The 27,190-nt window shown below is 39.6% G+C and overlaps 1 protein-coding gene across 2 annotated transcripts in view; it reads right to left on the bottom strand.

The window, feature by feature from the left end:
* Positions 1–27,190, bottom strand: part of piezo1 (piezo-type mechanosensitive ion channel component 1) — a 123,747-nt gene that overhangs the window by 35,609 nt on the left and 60,948 nt on the right. For both annotated transcript variants that reach the window (XM_047351184.1, XM_047351185.1), the window contains exons 14-30: positions 26,150–26,331; positions 21,920–22,068; positions 21,585–21,743; positions 18,908–19,014; positions 17,482–17,645; positions 14,232–14,408; positions 13,969–14,094; positions 13,485–13,685; positions 13,180–13,384; positions 10,460–10,564; positions 9,902–10,058; positions 9,460–9,703; positions 8,019–8,115; positions 7,599–7,764; positions 5,292–5,381; positions 4,990–5,105; positions 4,778–4,855 (exon numbers count right to left, since the gene is read on the bottom strand). In XM_047351184.1, the coding sequence (XP_047207140.1) occupies positions 4,778–4,855; positions 4,990–5,105; positions 5,292–5,381; positions 7,599–7,764; positions 8,019–8,115; positions 9,460–9,703; positions 9,902–10,058; positions 10,460–10,564; positions 13,180–13,384; positions 13,485–13,685; positions 13,969–14,094; positions 14,232–14,408; positions 17,482–17,645; positions 18,908–19,014; positions 21,585–21,743; positions 21,920–22,068; positions 26,150–26,331 (2,523 nt within the window). The remainder of the gene's footprint in view (positions 1–4,777; positions 4,856–4,989; positions 5,106–5,291; positions 5,382–7,598; positions 7,765–8,018; positions 8,116–9,459; positions 9,704–9,901; positions 10,059–10,459; positions 10,565–13,179; positions 13,385–13,484; positions 13,686–13,968; positions 14,095–14,231; positions 14,409–17,481; positions 17,646–18,907; positions 19,015–21,584; positions 21,744–21,919; positions 22,069–26,149; positions 26,332–27,190) is intronic.

Below are 27,190 nucleotides of genomic sequence, written 5' to 3' on the forward strand. Positions count from 1 at the left end.
CTGCTCTCGGTGGAGGACGCACGCGTTTTCTCTCCCTTCCTCTTGCCTGCTTCTGCATCTGCTTTTGTCTGTGTTTTTCTCAGAGCCTTACTTTACATATCTTCCAAACTTGCAAATTATGGATTTGGTCAGCTTGTCTCTCAATGCAATTGATCACATTTGTTCCACAGGAAGACAGGGTAAAGGAGAACCCTCTTGCCTAGCCGGTACTTTCTTCTCTGGATACACAATGGATTCCTGGCAACAGTGGAAGATTGTGTGCTTGACTACAATGTCGGTTGAGGACGCAGAAGATGTTTATACTGGTCCTTCTCAAAATATTAGCATATTGTGACAAAGTTCATTATTTTCCATAATGTCATGATGAAAATTTAACATTCATATATTTTAGATACATTGCACACTAACTGAAATATTTCAGGTCTTTTATTGTCTTAATACGGATGATTTTGGCATACAGCTCATGAAAACCCAAAATTCCTATCTCACAAAATTAGCATATCATTAAAAGGGTCTCTAAACAAGCTATGAACCTAATCATCTGAATCAACGAGTTAACTCTAAACACCTGCAAAAGATTCCCAAGGCCTTTAAAACTCCCAGCCTGGTTCATCACTCAAAACCCCAATCATGGGTAAGACTGCCGACCTGACTGCTGTCCAGAAGGCCACTATTGACACCCTCAAGCAAGAGGGTAAGACACAGAAAGAAATTTCTGAACAAATGCTGTTCCCAGAGTGCTGTATCAAGGCACCTCAGTGGGAAGTTTGTGGGAAGGAAAAAGTGTGGCAGAAAACGCTGCACAACGAGAAGAGGTGACCGGACCCTGAGGAAGATTGTGGAAAAGGGCCGATTCCAGATCTTGGGGGACCTGCGGAAGCAGTGGACTGAGTCTGGAGTAGAAACATCCAGAGCCACCGTGCACAGGCGTGTGCAGGAAATGGGCTACAGGTGCCGCATTCCCCAGGTCAAGCCACTTTTGAACCAGAAACAGCGGCAGAAGCGTCTGACCTGGGCTACAGAGAAGCAGCACTGGACTGTTGCTCAGTGGTCCAAAGTACTTTTGTCGGATGAAAGCAAATTCTGCATGTCATTCGGAAATCAAGGTGCCAGAGTCTGGAGGAAGACTGGGGAGAAGGAAATGCCGCTATCGAAGCATCCTGGGCCTCCATAAGACCTCAGCAGTGCCACAGGCTGATTGCCTCCATGCCACGCCGCATTGAAGCAGTCATTTCTGCAAAAGGATTCCCGACCAAGTATTGAGTGCATAACGGTACATGATTATTTGAAGGTTGACGTTTTTCGTATTAAAAACACTTTTCTTTTATTGGTCGGATGAAATATGCTAATTTTGTGAGATAGGAATTTTGGGTTTTCATGAGCTGTATGCCAAAATCATCGGTATTAAGACAATAAAAGACCTGAAATATTTCAGTTAATGTGCAATGAATCTAAAATATATGAATGTTAAATTTTCATCATGACATTATGGAAAATAATGAACTTTATCACAATATGCTAATATTTTGAGAAGGACCTGTATATTTGGATTTTTGATAACAGGATTTCAGCTTTTTGGAGCCGGCAGTTAACTGACTTATCGAGTGAGTGGCAAAACGTAGGCAGCTGTTCAAAGCATCCCAAAGCTGCCTGCGATGCTGGATGAATCTGCAGAGCGATCAATGCTCAGACTGAATTGTTAAGAGAGGTAAGCCGCAAGTTGGACACGGTTCTTGAACAGAATCGTAGCCTGGAAGCGGCTTTTGGACTCAGAGGTGAAAGGATTTAATCATGGAGAAGGTTGTTCGCTCCAGAACTGCGGGAAAGTCCCAGAAATTTGGATATTTGGATTCGCAATTGAGAAATTACAGTAAAAGCTCTTAAAGTGGTTGGAAATCCACACAACTGCTTGAACCAGAACACTTATTGTTTTTCTAAATCTGGTGCCCCGAAGTGGCCGTGGCAACTTCTGCTAAGTGGCTGTCGACAAAATATCTCCTGGATGTTATGTAAACATGGCGCTGTTTCCCAGAACCCCCGAACAGCTGTGACCCAGATAAGACTTTGCGGCCGATTAAGAAAACTTCCATCTCTCTCCTCAAGGACAATGGCACTCTATCTGTGTTGACTGTCTAATTCTTGCACACACTCAGTTATTTATTCGCACCCCAGGATTCCACCGCACTCTTGCAAAATCTTTTCTTCTTTTGTGTTGCTTAGCCCTGCACCTAATTGTGTGATTTCATTACTGTTTCATAGATTTTTAGTTTTATCAGAAGGATTACCAGCGAAAACCAAACATTATTAGTAATTTGGACTTTAGCTGCTCTTACACCAATGACCCAGCTTTCTTAATTAAACTACAATGGACTGTTATTACTTAGTTCAACTTCAGTACCAGTAAAAGCAATATATTATTAGCACCTGAAAATGTGGATTAAAGCTGTTTAGTACCAATGATTCAGCTTCCTTAGTTAGAATTCAGTGGAATGATGAGACTATCAATATTATCATCTTCTTTTAGCATAAGATGCTTTATTATTAAGAGTGGCTTGGAACCAATTTCTACCAGGAAACTTGGAAGGATTATTAATTATTATTACTCCCAAGGATTATTAGTGTCATTTGATTTGTTTTTCTGTGTCTGTATTATTGTAATGTTTTTCCTCATGTGCAGCGCTTTGGGTGCCTTGTTGCTGAAAAGCGCTATATAAAATAAACTTGAGTTCACTTGACTTTTTCAACCACATGTCCTATTTTGGCATTTCATTTTACCATGTAAAGAAGCCTGTTGCCTATATGTGCCAGGACACGTTAGCTCTACAAAATTCTCTGGGGAATATCTGGAAATGTTATTTCATGACTGACTTAATTAAACCAGGGTTGCATCTTGTTGTGGAAAGACGGATTCTTCATAAAATGAAGAACATCATTGGAGAACCCTGAGCATCCTCTTCATGAGACTGTCCTACAACAACAGAGGGGCTATCCCACCTGGTCGGACAGCCCCATGGAGGTCAAGGGAGCAGGCCCCCCACCGATGCTCAGATCAATTCTACAGCCCACAGCTGGACCACAACATCTCAAAGAGCCAGAGGCCGTCAGCCTGGAACCCACCTAGCCAAAACATGGCCAAGCCCCCATACAAACATTAACAAGGGAAATTCGTCCCTACCAGTCCTTACCCACTTTGTCAGTTTAGGTGGACGTCCATGTCTTGGTAGGTCTGCAGTAAGTCCATCCGCTTTTCATGTACAGATGATGGACTCAACAGAGCTCTATGAAATGTTCAAAGCTTGAGATATTGTTTTTGCACCTAATCCTACCTTAACTTCACAACCTTCTCCCTGACCTGCTGTGTTCCTTGGTCTTCATGATACTGGTTGATCTCTAATGCTCTTGTTAAGGAAATCATTTAAATTGCTTTTGTCCTTCTGAGGTGATGACCAAGTCTGAAATGACAATGACTTTCACCTTCCTTTCTGCCCCCCATGTTAGTCATCCCCAGAGCGTTTACAGGCCGAAGGGGAAATGTGCCTGAATAAAAGGTGTCTCGTTTCTCTTCCTGTCCCTGGAACCCTTGCTGGTTCAACAAACAATTTGTTGCAGAGGAGCCGAGATGTCAAAGCTGGGTTGATTCTCACCTCTCCTTTTCCTAGAGGGGGGTGCCAGGCCACATGGGGTTTTTGCCAAACTGACATAAGGAAGTGTCAGCCTTTGTCTTATCAGATTTGGTCTCGGCTCTGCTCAGTAACACGTCTGATGCTGAAAGACCTGTCTCCCTTAAGGCTAAATTAATAAAGCTGGTTGAATGGTTATCATCGTTCTCTTTCTTTATAAAATACAGTTTTTCTACAACAATTTCTAACAAAGCTTTCAGGCCAGAAACAGAACAGCTGTGGTTAGACTCAAATTACATAGAGGAAGACTTTTACTAATTAGCTGACTTCGGAAGACAGTTGGTTGCACTCGATTGTATCTAGATGTAACAAAGTAAATTGCAAATGCAAAAACGGAAATGCCACATTCTTTTATTTCTTTGGGTAACAACTTTGAAAATCATGTATTATGTATTCAATTTATGAGCACACTAACCGACTTTTGTCTGACTTATTCTATGACCTGCTGCTTGCAGCTGTGTTAATATATACTGACAGGAGAAAGGATGCTGCAATTGGAGGATTTTCTAAAGGTTTTCCCAGTTTGTCATGTCACATACACCAACTTCTATGTATTTTTTTGGGATTTGGTGTGAAGGACCAACACAACTTATGATAATGTAGTGGAATTTCATGGTTTTCAAAATCTACTTAAACTGAGAGGCAGAGCAAGGAGAGCATTAACCAGAGAAGCAGTCAAAAGGCCCATGGTAACTTTAGGGGAGCTGCAGTACACCAAAACTTAAGTGGAAGAATCCTTTGAAAAGGACAACCTGACTGGAAAAGTGAAATTTACAGATGTTTTCTGTCCAATCTTACTGAGCTTGAGCTGCTAGAAAAGAAAGTTGGGTAAACGTTTCAGTCTGTAGATGTTCAAAGCTGGTAGAGAGAAACCTCAAAATACCTGTAGCTGGAACTGCAGCCAAAGGTTGTTTTGCAAAGTAATGACTCAGGGGAGGTTGAAGAATAATCAAAAACATTTAAAACCATGTTCACAATCATGCATGACTTTTTTTAGCTTATTTATCACAAGATAAATACACTGGGTGAAGTTTCAGGTTGTGGATGAATATTTTTGGAAGGTACCATGGAAATCCAAGTTAAAATATACATCATACCTGCAGCGTGGTCTATCCATGGTTGGTACCAGTTCTTCTTCTTAGACTTATTCTTGTCTCTCTGAGACAATTTAAATTCTGAATTGAAAGGTTTATATTAGATAATATACTTTAACAAATGATGCTCTTTGTATTTGTCATTGTTACGGTCCAGAAGGAACAAGATTCCCTCATCATAAATGAAGGACATGGAAATGGTGGAATACGTTTACCGACTTCAGTCGAATGATCAGTGCTGCTTGTACCAGCTTCCTGGGTTCCAGCGGAAGTTTCACTGCCTTTCTGTCCATCCTTGTACTTTTGCTGCTTAGAGCGAATTCTCTGCATCCTGGGAGGAGAGAACAGAAACAAAGGAAGGAAAACAAGGGAAGATAAAATAGAAAACTTTTAATCAAGAACATTTTAGTCCGCACTTTCAAAACTCCCGCTGAGCTTCATATATGAACACAATATAATTTAGATTTTCTGATTTTAAAATAACTCATTTTGAATAGCAGCATAAAGTGAAACTTACGATTTCTTGAGCTGTGACAGTGATTTCTTTTCGATCTGTTGATGAAACTTAACGTTCTTCATAATGCTGGCTCTGAAGAGCTCAAATCCTCTGAGAGACAGAGAAAACCACCTGTTAGTGTATTTGTAACATACTGTAACATAAGAAAACAATGATAACAGATAAACTACAGACATTTCACACTATTTATAGTGTATTAAATCGATGGAATAGGAGGAAGGAAAATCCAGCTCCATGGAGTTCATGACCTATCTCTATTAAATCTACTTACCAAAACATTACAGCTTCTGATCCCCAGACTGACCCTCACAGTGAAATACTGGCATCCTAAAAACCCCACTGAATATTTGTGTAATGATAACAAAAACAGCCCCAACAACAATTACATTATTATAATATTATATACCTGTAAAAAAAAGTTAAAAAGACTGACAAGTGGTCAGAGTACCTCACAGAACTGGACTAACAGAAACCCAAAAGGTCCTACAGATGATGTACTGGGACTCTATAACTTGGACAATTATTACTGGGCAATTCATTTTGGGGCCGTTCTTAGCATCATTGAGCATCTGTCCACTAAGCATCCTCTACCCGAAACGTCCTTTTTCAGATACTTGTAGCACACACGTTTTTATAATGACATCTTTCCAACTTCCCAGCAGCCCCAGAAACCAACCTAATTAACGACAGTGTGAAAATACTGTAAAGGCACTATATTTCCAAAAGTATTCACTTATTTGCCTTCACATACATATGAAGGCGAGTGTCATTTCATTGTTAATCCACAGGGTTTAATACTTCAGTCCAACCAGGCTGTCCACAAGATTTGGGAGTGTTTATGGGAATTAGTGAGCATTCTTCAGAAGTCGATTTATGAGGTCAGACACTGATGTTGAACAAGATGGTCTTGCTCAGTCTTCATTCTAATTTATCCCAAAATAGTTTTGCCAAGTTAAGGTCAGGACTCTGTGCAGACCAGTCAGGTTCATCCACACCAACCTCTCTCGTGCATGTCGTTATGGACATTATTTTGTGCACTGGTGCTCAGTCATGTTGGAACAGGAAGGGATCCTCAAACTCTCAAACTGTTAAACCAAAGTTGGGAGCATAACATTTCCAAAATGAATGAATGAATTGCTTTATTGTCATTATATGACATATAATGAAATCACAGATGGATCTTCCATTGTGTATCATTATGCAATCCACAATTAAAGTAATATAAGTCAAAAGAAAGAAGAAAAAACTATAGATAAGACAGTTATCATAGAATCTTGGCAGTAGTAGGGATCGGTAGGAGGGGTGATATTATCAGAAGCAGTGTACAGAACTAGGTCCTTGATTTCATAGCCCTGTAAGAATGGGGGGACAGGAACACCTGAATCCAATCATTTGGAGGGGTGAGTGAATACTTTTGGTAATACAGCTTCCCTCCTGTTTTTTTGAGGATTTCTCCTGTGTATATTTCACAAAAATATTTTGAGTAAAACTGATGGTGTAGGGGTTAAGCATGCGACCATATACAGAGGCTACAGTCCTCGAAGTGGCCGTGCTGGGTTTGAGTCCCGGACCCGGCGACATTTGCCGAATGTCTCCCCCTCTCTCTACCCCTCTTTCCTGTCTGCCTAATGGCCTAATGTCAAAAAAAAATAAATAAATAAATAAAAGGCCACTAGTGCTGAAAGTATATATCTTAAAAAATATATATTTTGCATAAAACTATTTATTTTTAGACTTTGTGATAATGCACATCCAATAAGAATATAGTGTAAATATTTTGTTCCATACTCCACCACACAAGGATACTGTGTTTTCATGAACTGTAGGGAACAGATTGAGAAGCAATAATTTGCTATTAGCCAGTACCAAGACCCAGCATGTGGTTCTATTGCAAAGCTGGAATCTAACTGACAACCAATTTTTCAGATAACATTCAGATTTTGTCTTGATCATGTGTTAGAATGTGAATGGGTAATGGAAGAGGAAAACCATAAGAAGACCAAACTTTCCAGCCTGCATGCCCTGTGTGGTGGAAAACTGCACATCACCATAAGACATGGTGGTGGCAGCATCATGCTGTGGAATGCTTTTCCTCAGCAAGGAAGCTAGACAGAGTTTATGAGAAGATGGATGGCACTAAATCTAGGACAATCCTGGAAGAAATCCAGTTACTTTGTGTTGGTGTTACATAACATTCAAATAAAATAGACTGAGGTATGTTATTGTAATGTGGCATAATGTGAAAAGGTTCAAGGGGTGTAAATACTTTTAGAAGGCACAGTATGTTTATAGGAGACTGTACTTTACCTTGATGCCTGTTTGGCAAATGCCTGAAGTTCTGCTGTCACATGCAGGAAGTAGAAACTGAGGAAAACCCTCCTCTGCAGCAAGAGGCAGAGAAGACACAAACTGTCCCACAGAATCCCTGCTTCTTCTACTGGAAGACTGCACATCTCACCACTCATAGCATTAGCTGCCAGAAAGGAGAAAATACAACATGTAGAGGAAATCATTATGTTTACAAAGATCTGTCAGATTCAGACAATACAGAGTTTTGCGATTTAGTGCTTGGTTATTTTCTAAATCCCTAATTCCCCCTTAAACTAAACATCACATCATATGAGTCCAGACTTTAATGTTCTTTGATTAAAGTACAGATGAAACATACTGTATATAACAATATATTTATCACCATAAAAAAGCGAGTATGATAAGTGAAGCACTTACGATCATAATATCCTTTAACTGTACAAACCAGGCTGAAGAGCTGAATTACCCAACAGAATCTTGCCTGCATCTCAGACACAAACACACAGGCCAGGATCTGAAACACACACAGTTACATAAACTCAGACTTCTCCGAAGCACTTCTCTCGCTTTACAAAGTTTAAGTTGCATCATTCCAATTTAACTAAAAGCAGTGAAGTTAATCCAGTTATTTGTGATTGATGATGTGAGATAAAATGAAAGAAACACAAACTCTGGAAGAATAATGTAGGAACAAGCTCTCAGAGCAGGTCAGTGCTTTGACAGTGTCTTAAAACTTTAACAATGGTTGCATGTGCCCCCTCAACAACCCCACTTGTTGCATGGAAAAGGCAGGTTAATTTTGGCCTTATGTAGTATGATGCAATTTTTGGGGATTTAAGATGGAGATAAAGATAACTTTGAGGAAGTATTGATAGATTAAATCCATTAGTCTAGCATACCTTAGAGTTGATCTGCAGGAAATGACTACACCACTGCTTTCTCCCACTAAGGTCCATCACTTGAGTAACAGGATGTACTATTTACAGGTGCAACTAAACAAGAAGCAACAACACCTGAAAGTAAGAGACTGCTGTGTCTTTGTTTTTGATAGCTACCATAACAACGTCTGACTCCAGCTGAAGGTGAAGTCAGCTAACCTCCATCCATTCAGATGACAAATTGGTGAGCCTGCTGTGAAACCCATATTCTGGTGCTGTGAGGAATATCTTATTACAATCTAAAGCATTAATGGAAGTAGTAGAAACCATCACCGTTAATTTGGCTGTACAATAGCTGGTTGCCATGGAAACTGAACATGGGCTTTAGAAGAGAAATTGCTGATTATACGGTGTGTCATCGTATATTTTTGATATGGAATAGTTATAAATTACTTGTTACTTGACGCCAATGTTCCAACTAACCATTGAATAATTCAGAATTTTTCAACCAGAACTTTAAATGTCACAAACACTGTCATGGCTCCGCAGAGCGGCTAAAATGTGTATTAGAGCAAACTAATTTAACGAAGCAATAGTGATTCCACCAGCTTGTAGAGCAACTGATGACTGTTGATGCATATTCAACACACAGTAAGGGTCACATTGGAATGGCTTTACTGCCATCTAGTGATTAGAGTGTGACTGTTGTGATTTTACAGTATTAAGCTGTGACTGAAATACTCTAATGATGGAGTAAGGATTGAAAAGATTATTCTGTAAATCAGTTTCAAAGCCATGTTCTAGAGTGGAATTAACGATCTCTATTTAATTTGGTATCTGCTTGACAGCACCAACACTAATATATTTTTTTAGTTGTAAATAAATTAAAGCAGCAAGGGAATACATTTGACAAGATTACCTGTTGATTAAACAACCCACAAAACATTGCTAAAAAGGATTGAACCATGCATTCTACTCACAGATAACACATTCTTAGATATAATAACTGCTACATTGTAGATGATGAGACAGTCCCACAGCATAAGGCGGACTCTGGATGGTTTGACCAACAGCTTGGTTCCAAACAGCAGAAAAAAGAAGGATGCAATCAGATAACCCAGTCCAAATACAGAGATCCTGGTGGCCCCTGTGATGAAGACCATCGACAGCACGAACCAGAAGAAGTACCGAAACACCAACACCTTCACCATGTCCAGATAACTCCTGTAGGGGACACAAATGGTAAAATCAAAACTACTCTGCTGCTGCTGTAGTCCCAAATGACAAAGCTTGATTTTAAAACATAAAGACCTACAGATATGACTGATATAGAATATATCAGATTTATTTCTATGTCTGAACACTGACTGAAAGCATGAGCACAACATACAAACAGCAGGCTCAGCAGAAATGACACGTTACCTGCAGTTGATGAAGTTAGGCGCAGGGTTAAAGAGTTGACCCTCCATTGGATCAAGTTCATCAGTGTTCTCTCCTGCTTGAACCATCCACTCCTCCTTCTTCTCACACTCAAACACCTTCCACTGCTGGGACGCACACATCAGCAGCAGAAAGTCAGCTGTGGACAGAAACAAGTAGTGATCCTCCTCTTCTTCATCAACCTGGGACACTGACCTACTTCTCAGAGGTTCAACTCTGTTACTTTACTTATACAGAGTTACGGACACTGAGAAACTATGTATGTACAAAGGTTAAGGTATTGACTTTTGAATAAAAAGAATGATCATAACACGTGTCGTTCTCCTGAAATAACACATACAGAGCACATAAGTAAATGAATACAATAATAATTAATGTACATCAGAACTACTGTACAGTTTACAGCTGAGTTTATCTCCTAAAATCCTCAAGCAACCATTAAAAGCATAAGCGAATAGAAATGCTGCTTAAAAGGGATAGTAATCTGTAATTCAATCAGATGGTCAAGTCAGTCACACATACAGAGGCACCAAAACTGACCCATCAAGTTTTTGGAGTTTGGCACTGTGTAGAAGTCAGGGAGATAGATCCATTTAATGAGAGCTGAGCTCATTAACAGTTGATTGTTCCACCTCCATGGGTAGTCTGCCGGGAATGACACACAGAAGATAAGAAAAGGTCAAATTTATCAGACTTCAAAGATTTCTGCAGGTGGTTTCACATTCTGATACGTGGTAGCGGATCGTTGTTCAGATCAGGGCGTTTTTAAATGATTGAATCAAAGTCCCAGACTAAACTCAACTTCCAGCACTTGTTGTTGGTGTCACTGTCTGTGACCTTATGTCTGCTGCACTCCTATGCTACTAAAGGGAATCTTGGAGGGGAAAACATTATCTAGTCGCTGACATTATTTCCACTCAAATCATGCACAATAGGTTAAAAATATAACGATTAATATTGGCTGAATTTTAATAATATTAACTACATTTGGGAAAAAATGCAACCTAATCATTTTGTTTAGAACTGAAGACGTTGATGAATATGATTTCAATTATGTTTTATTACTCTGTCACAACACTTCACCCCATTCAAATCTCCCTCTGTGCTTCACTTAGAACATGGCTGCACTGAGCTTTCTTCATCTATCTAATTCCATGTTGGAGCAACAGAAACTATCTGTAGCGCACAACAACAATGGGTACTGCTGCAACAGGAAGGTTATTGGTGAGGAAGTTAAATTAGATACAACCACAGTACTATGCCAATGAAACACTGATGGAAAATATTGTTTTACTCCACTTTAAAGCTGCTGTTTTTTTAAAGTAGATATATGACATTAATGTAGTAGTTAAGTAGTCAAATAGTAGTCAAATTAGGATTGGTATAAGCAAAAGTCAATTTTATTGTTTCTTTCAATTATTAACATGCGTTTGTGTAAATCTGTGTCACATTTTAAAATTCTAAATACACCAAGTGTTTTTTTGAGGCCATACCATCGGCACGTTTCATATTATTTTCACACAATATGCTGTCAGTGATTAGTTCCAAGTTATAACAAAGCCAAAACTACGGATCATTTCGACTCATTTACAAACAAAAATAGAAAACCCGATATTCCAAACCTTAGATGGTGTTCAAAAATCCACTTGCAATGACTTTAGCTCAAAAACAATAGTAAAACAATATAATTCAATCCAGTTTCATTTTAAAGTGCAATTCACAACAAATATGACCTCAATACACTTTCAAAGGCAGGCAGATCCATATATATTCAGAAATATACAATCAAATCAGTCTACAACAGCCCAACCATGAAGCCCAATTCCAGAAAAATTCTATTGCATTTCAATGAACTCCTACTTATAACTAAGTGCAGTCAAATTAAGTTATGTCAATTAGTATGAAGTTATCAATCTAAGCAAGTCCAACCGATTGCACTTAATGATTGATTTTGCAGCAATTCGTTACTCTAAACAAGCATGTGGCGACGGTGGACGACTGATGGAACAAGCCCTCATACTTAGTATGCATGCAGCAAAAGATCTACTCCCTTTTGAAAAGAAGACACCTCTAGCAAAACCACACTCGAGCAACAGGGGGTTGGAAGGACATAGAAGTCCTAAAAACACAAGAGCACTGGTCCAGAAGTACTTTCTATGAATTGAAATAAAGATAATAAATAATAATAAACTGATATCAATACAATCTGGTGTTCTAGCAATTAAACTGATACACAAATAAGTAAGACTTTTGGCACTGATGTTGTTTGGTGTAGAAACAAACCCAGAAGAAGAAAAGGAAGACCTGGCCGAGGGAGACTAAAGGGGCCTGGGGAGAGGAGCAGGTACAGTGGGAAAAGGGGTGAGACCAGGGAGAGGACAAGTGAGAGGTTGAAGTATATGTAGTGATCGAAAGTCTAGGATCATCAGCCACATGACCACATGTCCCATCTGGATACCAGTTGTAGGGACATCAGAGCCAATGGCTGCCAGGCACTGCCAACACTACTAGTGATTTTTTATTTATAGTGTATAGCTTTAGGTGACATTAGATGTTGATGCCAACATGTGGACTAACCTCGAAGAATGCAGAGATTAGAGAGCTGCATCTTTTTTGGTTTTTGCTATTTTCTTTGTTTCTGTACTGAATTGCTCTCGTACAATTCATGGATCTTTTGTTCACTGTTAAACATTCTGTCTCTTCCCGTTGTTCTGATATCACCTGTTGTACACAGTAAAAGAAAAAAACAACTTGTTTTTCAATGACCGTTGTTGATATCCACACCCCAAAGATAAATATAGTGTACTCCCCTGAACCTGAATTATACAAGTAGTAACCAGTTTCTCCAAACTGCTGTAAGACCAAAACCAGAAACATGAGGTTTTTGTCATATCAGTAAATGTAGTATTTATAATATGAAAATTGTTGGTGCACTTTGATTTTCTGTAGGTTCTGTAGTTACTTTTGTTTGACAGAATGATTTAATCTGTTTTGATAGAATTAGTATGAAGAAAAAGCTGTGTTGTTTTTGTATTTTATAAACAAAATGTATTTCTGAAAGAAAAATTAAACATTCGGTCAACATGTGATTTAGAGTTGGTGTTCTGTTGTGTTCAAAGTTTAGAATATTATTTAAAGTATAGGCCAACACCTGTCAGCAAGTGTAAAAAATGAAAATGACATATGGTACTATGTAGGGCTACACCTGAACATCCTGAAATGATCAGCCCTATCTGCTGATCCGTCCTTTAAACACTCACCTATGCAGAGAGCAGGAGGTATGCCCACACACAACAGATACTGGTAGATCATGAAGATCAACAGGAAGAGACAGTATTTGGGCCACATCTTGGCAATAGCCGCTCGCCGCCGCCTCACCAAGAGGGCCACCATCCAACAGCCATGGATTATGACCAAAAAGTTCATTCGCTGACCAATCACATTTACCGTCATCAGAAAGCATATCTTTTTTCAAGAAAAAAAGACAATTTGGGAGATTGAAAAACAATGAATGCAAACTAGAAATGCAGTGAAAATATGATGTTATGACCCAATAATCACCCACCTCCAAGCCAAACTTGTAAAAGGTGTAGTTGAGCAGGTACTTAAGGCATGGAATGAGGCCCTGGTCTAAAGTGTCTCTCTTTGCAGAAGGGAAGAGAGTCGGTATGGATGGGGAGGAGCGCTGGAGTTGACGATAATGGTGAACCTGGTGACGATACACTGTTGCCTCAAACACCAACAACATCAGCACTATCAAATGATTCTGAAACAAACATATGAGACACAAAACATATCAAATGTTATCCAATATGTTAGTTTCCATCTTAGGCTAAAGAATATGTCATTTTCTCTTTTTGTGGGAGAGTTATTTGAATTTTTCTCATTGTGTGCATTGAGGGAGCTGGCAGCCATCACACAGATCTTATGAACAGCAAACAGAAAGCAATCAGAGGAAGAGACGGAACCGGTATTAAGAATGATTAAGTATTAAGAAAAATTTCAACACACAGCAGAATCAGTTATTGGGAAATGGAGACTGGATATACCTTGCTATATCCCAGTGCAGTCGTATCTTTCCTGATGCCGAACCACCTGGCTGGATCTATTGGCTCCTTGTATAGGATGGAGATCATCATCTCCTCTGGTAATAGGTTGGTTGTGTTTGTTAGAGGCTATCAAAGAGGAACAATACACATGATTATGAAAAATGAACATCACTAACTTAAACAAAACACTAAACTTTTGCACAAGGTCAGGATACACCACTGTTACATTTTCATTGTATTGATGAAACGGAGGTGTGTCTTACCATGCTACAGTTGCGGGAGTACTCAGCGGGGTTGACAACACTTAGCTGGTACAGCATCTTACAGACAATGATGACACAGACCCAAACTGTAGACAGGCACGATGCCATGGGCCTGAAGCGGCTAAAGGGCATCGCCAGAGACCATAACACCACCAGAACCAGATTCATCACTGATGGCTTCAGACAAGACAAGAAAGTTACATCACACTGTCAAAGTGGAATTAAAATTTTACATTATTTGCTTATACAACTATTAAATATACCTAAATACATGAATTTCCAGGGAGAAATGAACAAAATCAACTTCAATGAATTTCATAAACACAAACGTTTGAATTTACTGTGGATTTTCTCAGATGATAGCAAAGTCAAACATACAGGCTCAAACATAGACAATACGATCCCCATGAAAATTATGTTAGATGTTCCTTACCGTGCACATTTTGTTGCCATCAACAAGCTTGTGACATACTTCTGGGTCAATATGTGACCCCATCTATTCTCCCTTAGCAGAATTGGTAGCGCTCATTTAAATTCCTGACATGGACCCAGTTTTAAATCATAATCCACAATTTTGAAACAGAGTTGAGGTTGGGGCTTTGGCATGGCCATTCCAGAAGTTTAATGTTTGCCTAGTTTATCTTCTGTATAACCAGGTCTGATGTGTTGACATATGCAGGTTTCTGGAAAACCATGCGGCGGTGTATGCTTTGAGAAGAGAACTGTGGACCCGTACTGAGGGTGGAAGGAGCAGGACTTCCTTAATATGTTCACCATATCCTCCACGGAGGAGGCTGAGCCTAAAGGCTGAGGAGGGGCACCGAGATAGTTAAAAAACCTCAAGGCAGGGCGACATATGTGGATGAGATTCATCCAAAGATTCTGAAGGCTCTGGAGATTGTGTGGGTTCAAGGTTGATACGGCTCTTCAATGTCGCATGAAGAACCGGGACAACACTGGAATGGCAGACTGGAGTGGTGGTCCCAATTTTTAAGAAAGGGGGCCAGAGAGAGCATGAAGAGTGTGCTCCAATTATCAAGGGAACACACTTCTCAGCCTCCCTGGTACAGTTTACTCTGGGGTGTTTGAGCAGAAGCTCAAACTGATAGTTGAACCTTGGATCCAAGAAGAGCAAGGTGGCTTTCGTCCTGGCCATGGAACAGTGGACCAGATCTCTACCCTCGCAGAGTTGCTGAGGGGCTCATGGTAGTATGCTTGTCCGGTCTACATGTATTTTGTGGATCTGAAGAAGGCCTACGACCATGACCCCTTAGGTATTTTGTGGGGGGTGATAAGAAAGTATACATTGTCTGGGTTGCTTTTAAGAGCTATCCAATCCCTTTGTGCCAAAAACAAAAGCTGTATTTCCATTCTCAGCACAAAGTTGGGCCTGTTCCCAGTTTGTGTTGGACTCCAGTCAGTCTCTGTCTCAAGCAGAAGTGTTTAAGTATCTTAATGTCTTGTTAAAGAGTGATGGTAGGATGGAGCAGGAGATAGAGATGGACAGACGGATTGGGTTTTCGTCCGCAGTCATTTGTCTGCGCTGCTCCAATCCATTTTGGAGAAGTGCTAAGCCACAAAGCAAAGCTCTCGATTTATCGTTATCTATGCTTCAACCCTCACCTATGGCCATAAGATATGGATCAGGACCGAAATAACGAGATCCTGGATACAAGCAACTGAAATGAGCTTCCTAGATTCAACTTTAGTGATAGACTAAGCAGTTCTGTCATCCAAGGGAAGCTCAAAGTAGAGCTCCTCCACATCAAAAGGAGTCAGCTGAAGTGGTTCAAGCATCTGATAAAGATGCCTCCTGGCCCCTCCCTTTGGGGGTTTTCTGGGCAAGTCCCACTGGGAGGAGACCCTGGTGAAGACTCAGTAATTGCTGGATGGACTATGGATCCAGTCTGGCCAGGGAACGCCTTGGGATCCCCCAGAATGAGCTGGAAGATGTTGATGGAGAGAGGAATATCTGGGTTCCACTTCTTGACCTGTTGCACTAGTGACCCCAACTCAGATGAGCGGAAGATAGTGGATGGATGGAGTTCTGGGTCACTGACTCATGAGACCTTAACAGCCCTATCAGTGTGCCTGGTACTCTTAAAGCTTGATCAGAACTGAGGAAGCCATTTTTGATTGGAGGTGAAACATCTCCAAGAAACAACAGAAGAATTCCAGTTGTCTTCTATTGAGGCACTCAGGACAGTGGTGCTCCAGCTTGTAGTTAATGTTGGGTTTAAGCCTTGGTCATTGCTGGGTTGTGCCTGGACATCCTAACCAATTTCCTTTGATCCAAGGGAGAGGCTTTCACTTTTCTATCAGGTGATGGCAAAGTGGTGACACATCTGAATCACCAGTACTTAAATGCAATCGTTTGAACTATATAGACCAAAGAAAATCCACAATAAATTTTAAACCTGTGCACAAAGTTACTGATTTTACATGTTTTTAAGTTTTATGCTAAATTTTGATTATATCCTGAAAAAATAACACAAAAAAAAAAGTCATCAAGAGCAATACACTATATACAGTAGTCATACTTATTCCTATGATGGGTGGTTGTAAACTTCTGACTGGAAATGTTAGCTATGGATGATTCACCTGAATAAACACCACCTACAGGCAGCAAGATATATTTTATATATTATATCTGTATAGTCATGGAGAGTGTGTACACCTTAAATACACCTCAGACAAATATGATCACACTGAGGGAAAGCCACTAAGTGTAGCAGTATGATCAGCACCATGGCTCCAGTTTAAAACACTGGAACAGCTACATTCTTACTTCAGAGTTTACATTCCTTCACTTATTTACTTTTAGAGTCACTTACTGAGTGCACCTCACTTGACCATGGTTGTGCAGCAGCTTCCAGGTAAGAAAGAGGCACTTCTACGAATGGGAGTGAAAATCAAAACTGCCTTGTTCTCGCTAGAAAAATGTTATTGCTCTAAAACACATACTTTCACCATCCTGTCATCATGTAGCACTCCCTTTTATTGGTAGCCTAGACAACAAGCACACTAAACACTTGCACTGGCTTACATGACCACTAGAGGTGACCTAATGTTGATGTGTCATCATATGTCCAAATTCCTCCATGAACAAGCTCATCACTTAGTCAGTTTTTAGAGTGAAGGTATACTTCAATCACAACTAAACTCGTTTACATTCCTCGGCAACACTAAAACAAGATTTACAACCTTCCTAACAACGTGTACACATAACTGTCACTCATTCTATATTTACCTCTTCAAGTGCAACCCACACAGAGAAAAAGGCCACCATTTTGAGGATGTGAAGCTCCAGAATCCTCCAGAGGAACCCCTGAACTTTAGCAAGGATGTCCGAGAACTTCCTGGACAAAACCAGAATCCTGTCCATCACCAGACCCCATTTAGTGTGAACAAACTCTACAATAAAAGAGAAACATACAGGAAAGAGACCATCAACAGTGATGGCAGGATATGAAGAATGAATGCAATGATTATTTTAATGACAATAATTACTATTTGTGCAATTTTATTTCAAAACTATTCAGTTTAAATTCAGTTTATTTATACATTTACAACTAATGTTGTCTTAAGGCACTTTGCAAAAAGAATGTCTTATTTCTTTACATACAAATATAGTCCATTCAGTCCAACCATACAAACAGAAAACATTTTCTATCAATGGAAAAACCCAGCTGACAGAATTGAGTCACTGGATTTGCAGCAGCCACTCACAGGAAGAAAACATCCACCAGAACCAAAACCAGGCTCAGTGTGAGCATCCATCTGCAACGACTGACTGGGGGTTTTACAAGACAGAGCAGAAACACTGATCCAGGAGTACTTTCCATGTTAAGGAAAAGTAAAAAGGTAATGGCAGCAGTAGTTCCTTTAGTGGCTTCATCTAGGAGAGAAACCTAGCTAAATAGATAAGCTCTGAGCCAATTTGCCTGAAAGAGAGCACATAGAGCTCTCAGCACATATAGAGCAGCAGCAGTTCCTTAACATGGTCTAGGAGAGAGCCAGGGTAAAACACAGAGAAGAGAGACAGGGTTAAACACAGAGAGACAGGGTTAAACATAGAGAGACAGGGTTAAACACAGAGAGGCAAGGTTAAGCACAGAGAGACAGGATTAAACACAGAGAGACAGGGTTAAACACAGAGGAGAGACAGGGTTAAACACAGAGAAGAGAGACAGGGTTAAACAGAGAGAGACAGGGTTAATCACAGAGAGACAGGGTTAAACACAGAGAGATAGGGTTAAACACAGAGAGGAGAGACAGGGTTAAACACAGAGAGACAGGGTTAAACACAGAGAGACAGGGTTAAACACAGAGACGGGGTTAAACACAGAGAGACAGGGTTAAATACAGAGAGGCAGGGTTAAACACAGAGAGGCATGGCCAATTGTATCATCTATGGAACAAGAACATGAAGTTATTGGCAGCAGTAACTCAGCCTAAACTAAAGCTCAGCCTTTACTTAGAAAACATACAAAAGTTATTTACACTTTAGATACATGAATTATGACTGGCAACTGTACCAATGATTTGAAGACCTGTTAAAAATGTTTTTTATATTTGGGAATTAAAATAATCATAAATGCATAGATATATATTGTAAAATAATAATATTCTGATTTGTATGCCAAAATGCAAACACAAAAAGATTAAATATTTACCTTCATCCCCAGATTCCTCATCATTCTCAGGCACCAAAAGTTCTTCTTCAGGGTTTACTCTTACATTATCAGAGCTAACTTCCTCGATTCTTCCTTTATTCTTCCTTCTGAAGGTAGAAAATCCTGTTAGTTCTCTGAAGATGGTTGTACTTTGTAGGCTATATTATTATGTAAACAGCATGGTAAAAATAGAGCAGGAAGAACATATACTATGTGTCTTATAACAATTTGCTGGTAAAACAAGTTGGATGAAGGAAAAACTTTTTGTTTCAATGAAAAGTAACTAAATTTCCCAAAAATACTCCTCCAGTGTCTGACTGTATTTCAAAAGGTAAATGGACTTCATTTATGTGCGTAGCCATGAACGTGCCAGCCACATTTCCCCATTCCTACGATCAGGCATAGCATTATGACCACCTGTCTGATAATGTGTTGATCCAATTTTTGCTGCCACAACAGCTCTAACCCGTTGAAGCATGGGCTATATGGGTCCATCAGGATGTGCTGTGGTTTCTGGATCTATGATGTTGGCAGCAGGTCCTGTAGGTTCTGTCAGTTGTGAGGTGGGGCCTCCAAGAATTACTCTTGTTTGTTCAGCACATCCCACAGATGTCATATCATGCTCCCTTCACACTCATGCAGCATAATATTAAGAAAACATGCAATGTGTGATATTATTATTGGTGAATGTCATCATAACGATATGATTTGTAATAAATAAACAATAAAAATGTTCATGTCTTTCTCCTTTGGTTTATACCATAGACCCAAGATAATGAGTAATTTTTACAGCTACTGGACAAAAAATTTATTTTTATCATTATTTCCATTTCAACAAGGTTTATTTAAAAAGTTGTTTCTTGTTGCTGTTTTGGAATTGAAAAGACTTATTTGTAGTATCTTGCGCTTGACCATCTTTATAACCTCCTTACCTACTAAATTGTCTATGTTGCATTAAAGGGAACACATCATGCAAAATCCACTTTTTTAGCCCTTAAATACATTTTGTTGTGTACTTGGAGTCTGTAGGAGTGAAGGAAAGTTGAACTTAGTCTCTATGGGTGCTGCATAGATATTTGTATATTCTGTTTGGGTCATGTTTTTCAATCCTTTCAGTTTTCTCTATTCTCTATTATGTTTAATGAAATATTCTGCCACAGTATTTGCTGCGGAACAGCTAAACAAGTTCATGGATTCACCTATTTTATTTCTCCAAGCTCAATACAATACAAGCTCAATCCGAGCTACAATAACAAGTAAATCAGGCCGAAGTATACAGGTTCCACTTTAAATAGACCACAACTCAATGTTTTAAGTGTGAAAAGGAAGGATTTAAAAGCATATGTCTCCTTTAAACCACAAGCGTCACCGAGAATAGACCCTGAATGCATGCTACATTTATTGCAATCAGAGCAGCTCTTTGTGGTAGGCTCATTGTGTGATGATTTTGGAATTATGAAACATTTGCTATATATTGTCCAGCTCTACCTCATACTCATTGTTGTGCTCCTCAAACCATTACCACTGTAGCTCTTCATTGGGACCATTCTCATGAAAGGGCTACATGTTCTCCAATAATGCTTGAAAGGAGGTACATGTCAAAGTAACATCCACATGGCTGAGTATTCAGCAGAACAGGACCTGGTACCTCCGTCTATTGATCCATGGTCCAGTTCTGATACTCAAATGCCCATTGTTAAGCATTTGGTGGTGGGCGGGGGTCAGCAAAGAGGTCCTGAAAGGCACCAGATAGTTTGACACCTTTTTATCAGAACCTACGTTAACCTCTTAGGAAATCTGAGCTACAGCAGCTAGAGGTGCAGTGACCCAGCTGTTTAACCATCATTATTTGCTTCCCATTTTTCCTACTTTCGACACATCAACTTTGAGGCTGAAAATTTCCCACTTTACCTAATATATCAAACCCACTAACACTTGGCATTATAAACAGATAATCAGTGTTATTCACTTCACCTGTCAGTGGTCATAATGAAAAGCCTGATCATGTGCATTCACACACTGATAAGCTAATTAAAGGCTTGGAGTAAGCTACTCTTCCACCATGAATCAAAACATCCACTTTAAAGATGGAATTCTGTCCAATGGGAAATCATGTGGTGGAGCCACAGACAACAAATGTCAGTCAGTAAAATCAAAAATAACTGAAACCTTACAGCTTTAAAGCTTTGGAACAAAGATTTGCTGTTGCCAATTAGACTGAACTGTTTGAATTAGTTCAGGCAACTACTTCTACTGATTTATATTCATCATTTCACTTTATTTTCACACGTGTACATGGAAATATAAAAATAACATGATAACAATCCTAAGCAAACCTGAAAAGCAGCACTCAGGGTTTATGAGAAAACATTTAAAAGTTTTGAAATCACCTAGCCAAAGCCCACGCTGTAATTATGATGGCAATATAAGATATGTTTGATTGGTCTGGAGGAAGGAGCACAAATATAGCTTTTAACAACTCTTTTTTCATTTTAACTCCAAGGTAAGTCAGTAACAAAAATCTTTCAGTGAGGTCAAACCTTTAGCAAAGGCTCTGTCTGTGCTTTTATTTACTGGTCAACATCATCTACAGCATTGTCCACCTATAACATACAACAACATACGGAAAAGTCCAGAAAAAGCAACCCAAAGTGTAGAAGTGTGTATGCTGTATTACCTGTGTTTGGGAGTAACATGGTCCAGGTCCGTGATCCTCATGAAAGGCTTATGGAAGTAGTGGAGCTGCAGAATACAGGCCAGTAGGAAGAAACCCGGGATGAGAATACTCGAGAAGAGCTCAGACAGAGCAAACGTCTCCAGGCCGATAGCTGCAAGCCTGCAGACAGCACATGGGGAAAACATCACATTCATTTGTTTCAGCTCAAAACTTAAGTAGATATTCTTAATACTTAGTTTTCATGCTCTAAATCTAAATTCAAGAGAGATAAAAATAATACAGGAAAGCAGTAAATTACAGTATACTGGAAATGCTCCAGGAGTTTTAACACATACTGTTCATCTGTGAAACCAGTTAAGTTTTTCCAGTATTCAGGGAAGTCTTCAAACTGGTATGTGTAGATGGTGATTAGCACAAGCATGGTGTAGGCCACAACCAGCCACCAGAAGAGCTTTAACAGATGCCTCCATAGAGAGTAGTACACCTAAGAAATGGGAACATGGTATTTGTTAGGAGTTGGGGATATTGTTAGAGTAAACCCACCTAATTTTAACTCTGCACCAAACACGGGTTCTTTAAAAAAGCTGGTTATGTTTGCCAAAAAGGTTTACATTTTAAAACTATCTGTGCAAACTGGTTCCACTAAACCTTTTACTTTGTTCATCACTGTTGATGGAAATAGAAAGTACTCCTGGATCAGTGCTTCTTTGTTCTCTTTTTGTCTCTGCTCTGTTCTCTCAAACCCCAGTCAGTCATGGCAGATGGCTGCTCACACTGAGCCTGGTTCTGCTGGAGGTTTCTTCCTGTTAAAATGGAGTTTTCCCTCTCCACTGTCACTACATGCATGCTCAGTATGAGGGATTGCTGCAAAGTCAACACCAGTGACTGTCCACTGTCTCTGCATGCTCATCCAGGAGGAGTGAATGCTGCAGCCACTGGCTGGATGCAATCTGCTGGGTTTCCTTAGATAGAAAAACCTTTTATCCAATTTGAATAAATAACTGAATCTGACTACACTGTTCAATTGTTAGTTATTAATTGGAATGTATGTACCTGACTTTGTGAAGTGCCTTGAGACAATATGTATTGTGATTGGCGCTATTTAAATAAACTGAAAACTGAACTCAAACTGAATAGTGCACTATATTAGATTTGTGATCAGATGTTCCATTGTGAGAGCAAACGGCTTGTCTGATCTGTAGTGTAGTTGTTCTGGTTGTTTCTGTGAGAGAGTGTAGTGGTTCTGGTTGGTTCTGTATGAGAGTGTAGTGGTTCTGGTTGGTTCTGTATGAGAGTATAGTGGTTCTGGTTGGTTCTGAATGAGAGTGTAGTGGTTCTGGTTAGTTCTGTATGAGAGTATAGTGGTTCTGGTTGGTTCTGTGAGAGAGTGTAGTGGTTCTGGTTGGTTCTGTGTGAGAGTGTAGTGGTTCTGGTTGGTTCTGTGTGAGAGTGAGGTGGTTCTGGTTGGTTCTGTATGAGAGTATAGTGGTTCTGGTTGGTTCTGTGAGAGAGTATAGTGGTTCTGGTTGGTTTTGTGTGAGAGTGTAGTGGTTCTGGTTGGTTCTGTGTGAGAGTATAGTGGTTCTGGTTGGTTCTGTGTGAGAGTGTAGTGGTTCTGGTTGGTTTTGTGTGAGAGTGTAGTGGTTCTGGTTGGTTCTGTGTGAGAGTATAGTGGTTCTGGTTGGTTCTGTGAGAGAGTATAGTGGTTCTGGTTGGTTCTGTGTGAGAGTGTAGTGGTTCTGGTTGGTTCTGTGTGAGAGTATAGTGGTTCTGGTTGGTTCTGTGTGAGAGTGTAGTGGTTCAATTTGGGTTCGTATGAGAGTGTAGTGGCTCTGGTTGGTTGTGTACTAGAGTGTAGTTGTTCTGGTTGGTTCTGTGAGAGAGTTTAGTGGTTCTGGTTGGTTCTGTATGAGAGTATAGTGGTTCTGGTTGGTTCTGTGAGAGAGTGTAGTGGTTCTGGGTGGTTCTGTATGAGAGTATAGTGGTTCTGGTTGGTTTTGTGTGAGATTATAGTGGTTCTGGTTGGTTCTGTGTGAGTGTAGCGGTTCTGGTTGGTTCTGTGTGAGAGTTTAGTGGTTCTGGTTGGTTCTGTGAGAAAGTATAGTGGTTCTGGTTGGTTCTGTGTGAGAGTATAGTGGTTCTGGTTGGTTCTGTGTGAGAGTGTAGTGGTTCTGGTTGGTTCTGTATGAGAGTGTAGTGGTTCTGGTTGGTTCTGTAAGAGTGTAGTAGTTCTGGTTGGTTCTGTGTGAGAGTATAGTGGTTCTGGTTGGTTCTCTGTGAGATTGTAGTGGTTCTGGTCAGTTCTGTATGGAAGTATAGTGGTTCTGGTTGGTTCTGTAAGAGAGTGTAGTAGTTCTGGTTGGTTCTGTGTGAGAGTGTAGTGGTTCTGGTTGGTTCTGTGTGAGTGTGTAGTGGTTCAATTTGGGTTCGTATGAGTGTAGTGGCTCTGGTTGTTTGTGTATGATAGTGTAGTTGTTCTGGTTGGTTCTGTATGAGAGTATAGTGGTTCTGGTTGGTTCTGTGAGAGAGTGTAGTGGTTCTGATTGGTTCTGTGTGAGAGTATAGTGGTTCTTGTTGGTTCTCTGTGAGAGTGTAGTGGTTCTGGTTGGTTCTGTGTGAGAGTATAGTGGTTCTGGTTGGTTCTGTGTGAGAGTGTAGTGGTTCTGGTTGGTTCTTTCTTTGATCAAAAACAAACTGAATGTTGTCTCTGATGAAATCCAGAAAGCTGCTCATTGCCAGATCACAACCTATCCTCTGCTTGAAATCTTAGTAATACTTCAGGTTAAAATACACAATTATGTAAATAGTTCATGTTTACCACTGAAATCTGAATTTGTTAATCTTATATAAACAAATGTGCGGTGTGACCTGGGATGATCAGCAGAAGCAACAGTCAACTATAAGATGTTTGAGTTAAGGTTTCATACTAGGAGTCAAAGTTGTGAGTTTAAGTGTGTTTTGTAAAGTGCTCCACTTATCTGCTGCTGCGAAGTCAAAGGATGCTAAAGAGGAATCAGAGATTATAAGCTTGACCGATGATTTAGAAACTTTTTTTTCATTGTAGACTTAATGAAATTTCAATTGTCGAAGCTTAGACTACTTAAATCTGATCTACATGTAAGCCTGAACACTGAAATCAGGTCTTTTGCTCAATTTTTCCTGCTTTTTTTCCCTGTAACCTGTTGTCAGTAAATCTTTGTGTGTAAGGGAGGGGGTTATGGTTACAGTTTGATCAGCAAAACATGAAAATTACTTAAAAGACACAAGACATTACCTTTATTTGCAGTATGATCAAGACGTCATCAATAACAACACAGTCTGGCAGCATAAACAGTGAAAAGACGAACAAAAGGGACAGAATTGATCACAAATCTATTGTATGTGGAGCATGTGTGACTATACAGATTCCCCAAAAATCTAATTATTTTTATTATTATTATTGGTCTGACAGTCAAGCTCTTACCTTCCTCTTCTTTATTATTTCTTTCCTCTGTCAGGTATTTTCATAATCTGCTCTATGGGGAAAATTACGTTTTTGATAACTCAGCCAAAATGTGCTTTTCTGTCTTATTGGTTGTTACATAATGATATTGCAGGCTGTAAAAACTTTATATTAATGATGTAACAAACCAGATTACAGGCTGAAGGCCAAGGGGTGAATAAATATACATATACAAGATTTTCTGTATATATTTACAGCATTTACATGATTTTCTTTCTAAGGCCCAATATAGCAATAAACATCTCAAGTAGTTTTAGAACAATATCTGTTTTTACTGATTAAAAAAGACAACCTTGGTGAAAGGCCCTATCATTTAGCTTTGCTCCTGTTGTTCCTTTACAATCCAATATTTAGTGGTTCCAAGCTGTTCCCAAATAAAGAACATCTTGAATTTGTGAGCTTCTTCATTGCAATCTGAAACCAGTGGTTCAAACATGACACTGAAATGCAATCGCGTCATCTCTGGCCCTGGTTGAAAGGTGATTAAAAAAATGGCATAAAGGACATTTTTGTAAAGCAGTTAGGACATGTATGTTTATGGTTCACAAAGTGGCCAAATTAAGCCTGTATGGCTTGATTTTTAATAATCTCTGGATGTTCAGTCCACACATATACATGGTGTCTGTTCTGACACACCCTGGGGAAGCCCCTCTCTCTGCACCTTCAGAGGAGTAGAATAAACTATAGATCTAAAGAAAGGCTACATCAGTCTGTTTCTGGATTTTCAGAAATCTCTGTTCAGTGATGAACTATAATAACTCAGGTTTGAAATAATGGAATCTAAAGCTCCTAATCAGATACTAACACCAATGTCATTGCTGACCCATCTTCTGACCACTTGTACATACAGAGGGGTCACCTGTGTCTGATTGGATATGCATATAAACAAAAGTGCTTATGCTGCCATCTATGGGACTCAGCCCTGGGCCGTGAGCCATAGCAAAAGCTGCCACAGTAAATATGCCTCAAAAAAAGGTTTTACAAATCACCAAACACTGTGTTTAGACGGAACATTTGACAACAAATTATTCAAATAACCAAAAAGCAGTACATTTATTCTTACCTGATATAGGCAAAGGCAGAGCAGGAAAAGCAACATGTAGACAATCTTGTAAGCAACCAGTTTTCCAGCAAAGGAGACCATGATGAACATCCCTCCACAAACATAGATCCAGTATTTGGCATAGCAGCTCATCACCATGCCTCCCAGAACCTTCAGCACGGATTCACTGCCAGCACCCAGTTCTAACAAAGGGAAGATGTTATGGACAAAAAGAGGTGTCAGAAGATAGAGAACCAACAAAAAATAAATAAAATCCTTGTAAAAATTGCATTTGCATAGTGGGAAGAAAACAGTACATATCTATTAATCATCACTCATTAAGAAGTAATGCGTTTGAGATGATGTTCAACAATCTAACTTCCCACCAGGGCCAGCCCCAAGGTATTTGGGGCCTCAAGCAGATTTTGATCTGTGGCCCCTCTTCCTGAACATCTCCTCCTCTCACAGCATTTCAATACAGATTTGGTGGAATCTGGGAACGGGCAGTGTTTCCCCTACCATTATCCAAGGGGGGCGCTGGCCGGCCAGCCAGCCATTGTAGCATCAGATTGGTAACACAACAATCAAATAATGAAGATTATTCTCTAGATCGCAGTCACAGTGAACTCGGGGTAAGAAGTGTCCAAACTGTTTGCCATCTTGGCCACAAATTACCTTATTTCATTTAAAAAACACAAAATGATTTTGGTATGAAATGTTATATTTTTGCCTGCTCAACAATAAACTAAATAATATAATAAAACAAAAAAGTGTGAATTTTGTAGAAAAAGGATTTTTACATCATAGATCCGAAACAGAAATAGGGTCATGGCTTATTTATCAACAAGCAAAAAATGTCCTACATTTTTTAATGTAGGAAATTACGGTTTTCTTATTTATTTTTTGGTCTGGACATTTTATCTAGTCCATTCCAAGCAACAAAAACAGCATATGGGTCAACCATTCATAGTCGTATAATGAGTGGTGTGCTTCTGAGTAAATGTCACTGGATGTTTGTGGTCCCATTTAATGGGATAATGAAATAAGACAAAAAAATGGCTA

Source organism: Girardinichthys multiradiatus, chromosome 22, assembly GCF_021462225.1.
Source record: "Girardinichthys multiradiatus isolate DD_20200921_A chromosome 22, DD_fGirMul_XY1, whole genome shotgun sequence".
NCBI classification, from domain to species: domain Eukaryota; kingdom Metazoa; phylum Chordata; class Actinopteri; order Cyprinodontiformes; family Goodeidae; genus Girardinichthys; species Girardinichthys multiradiatus.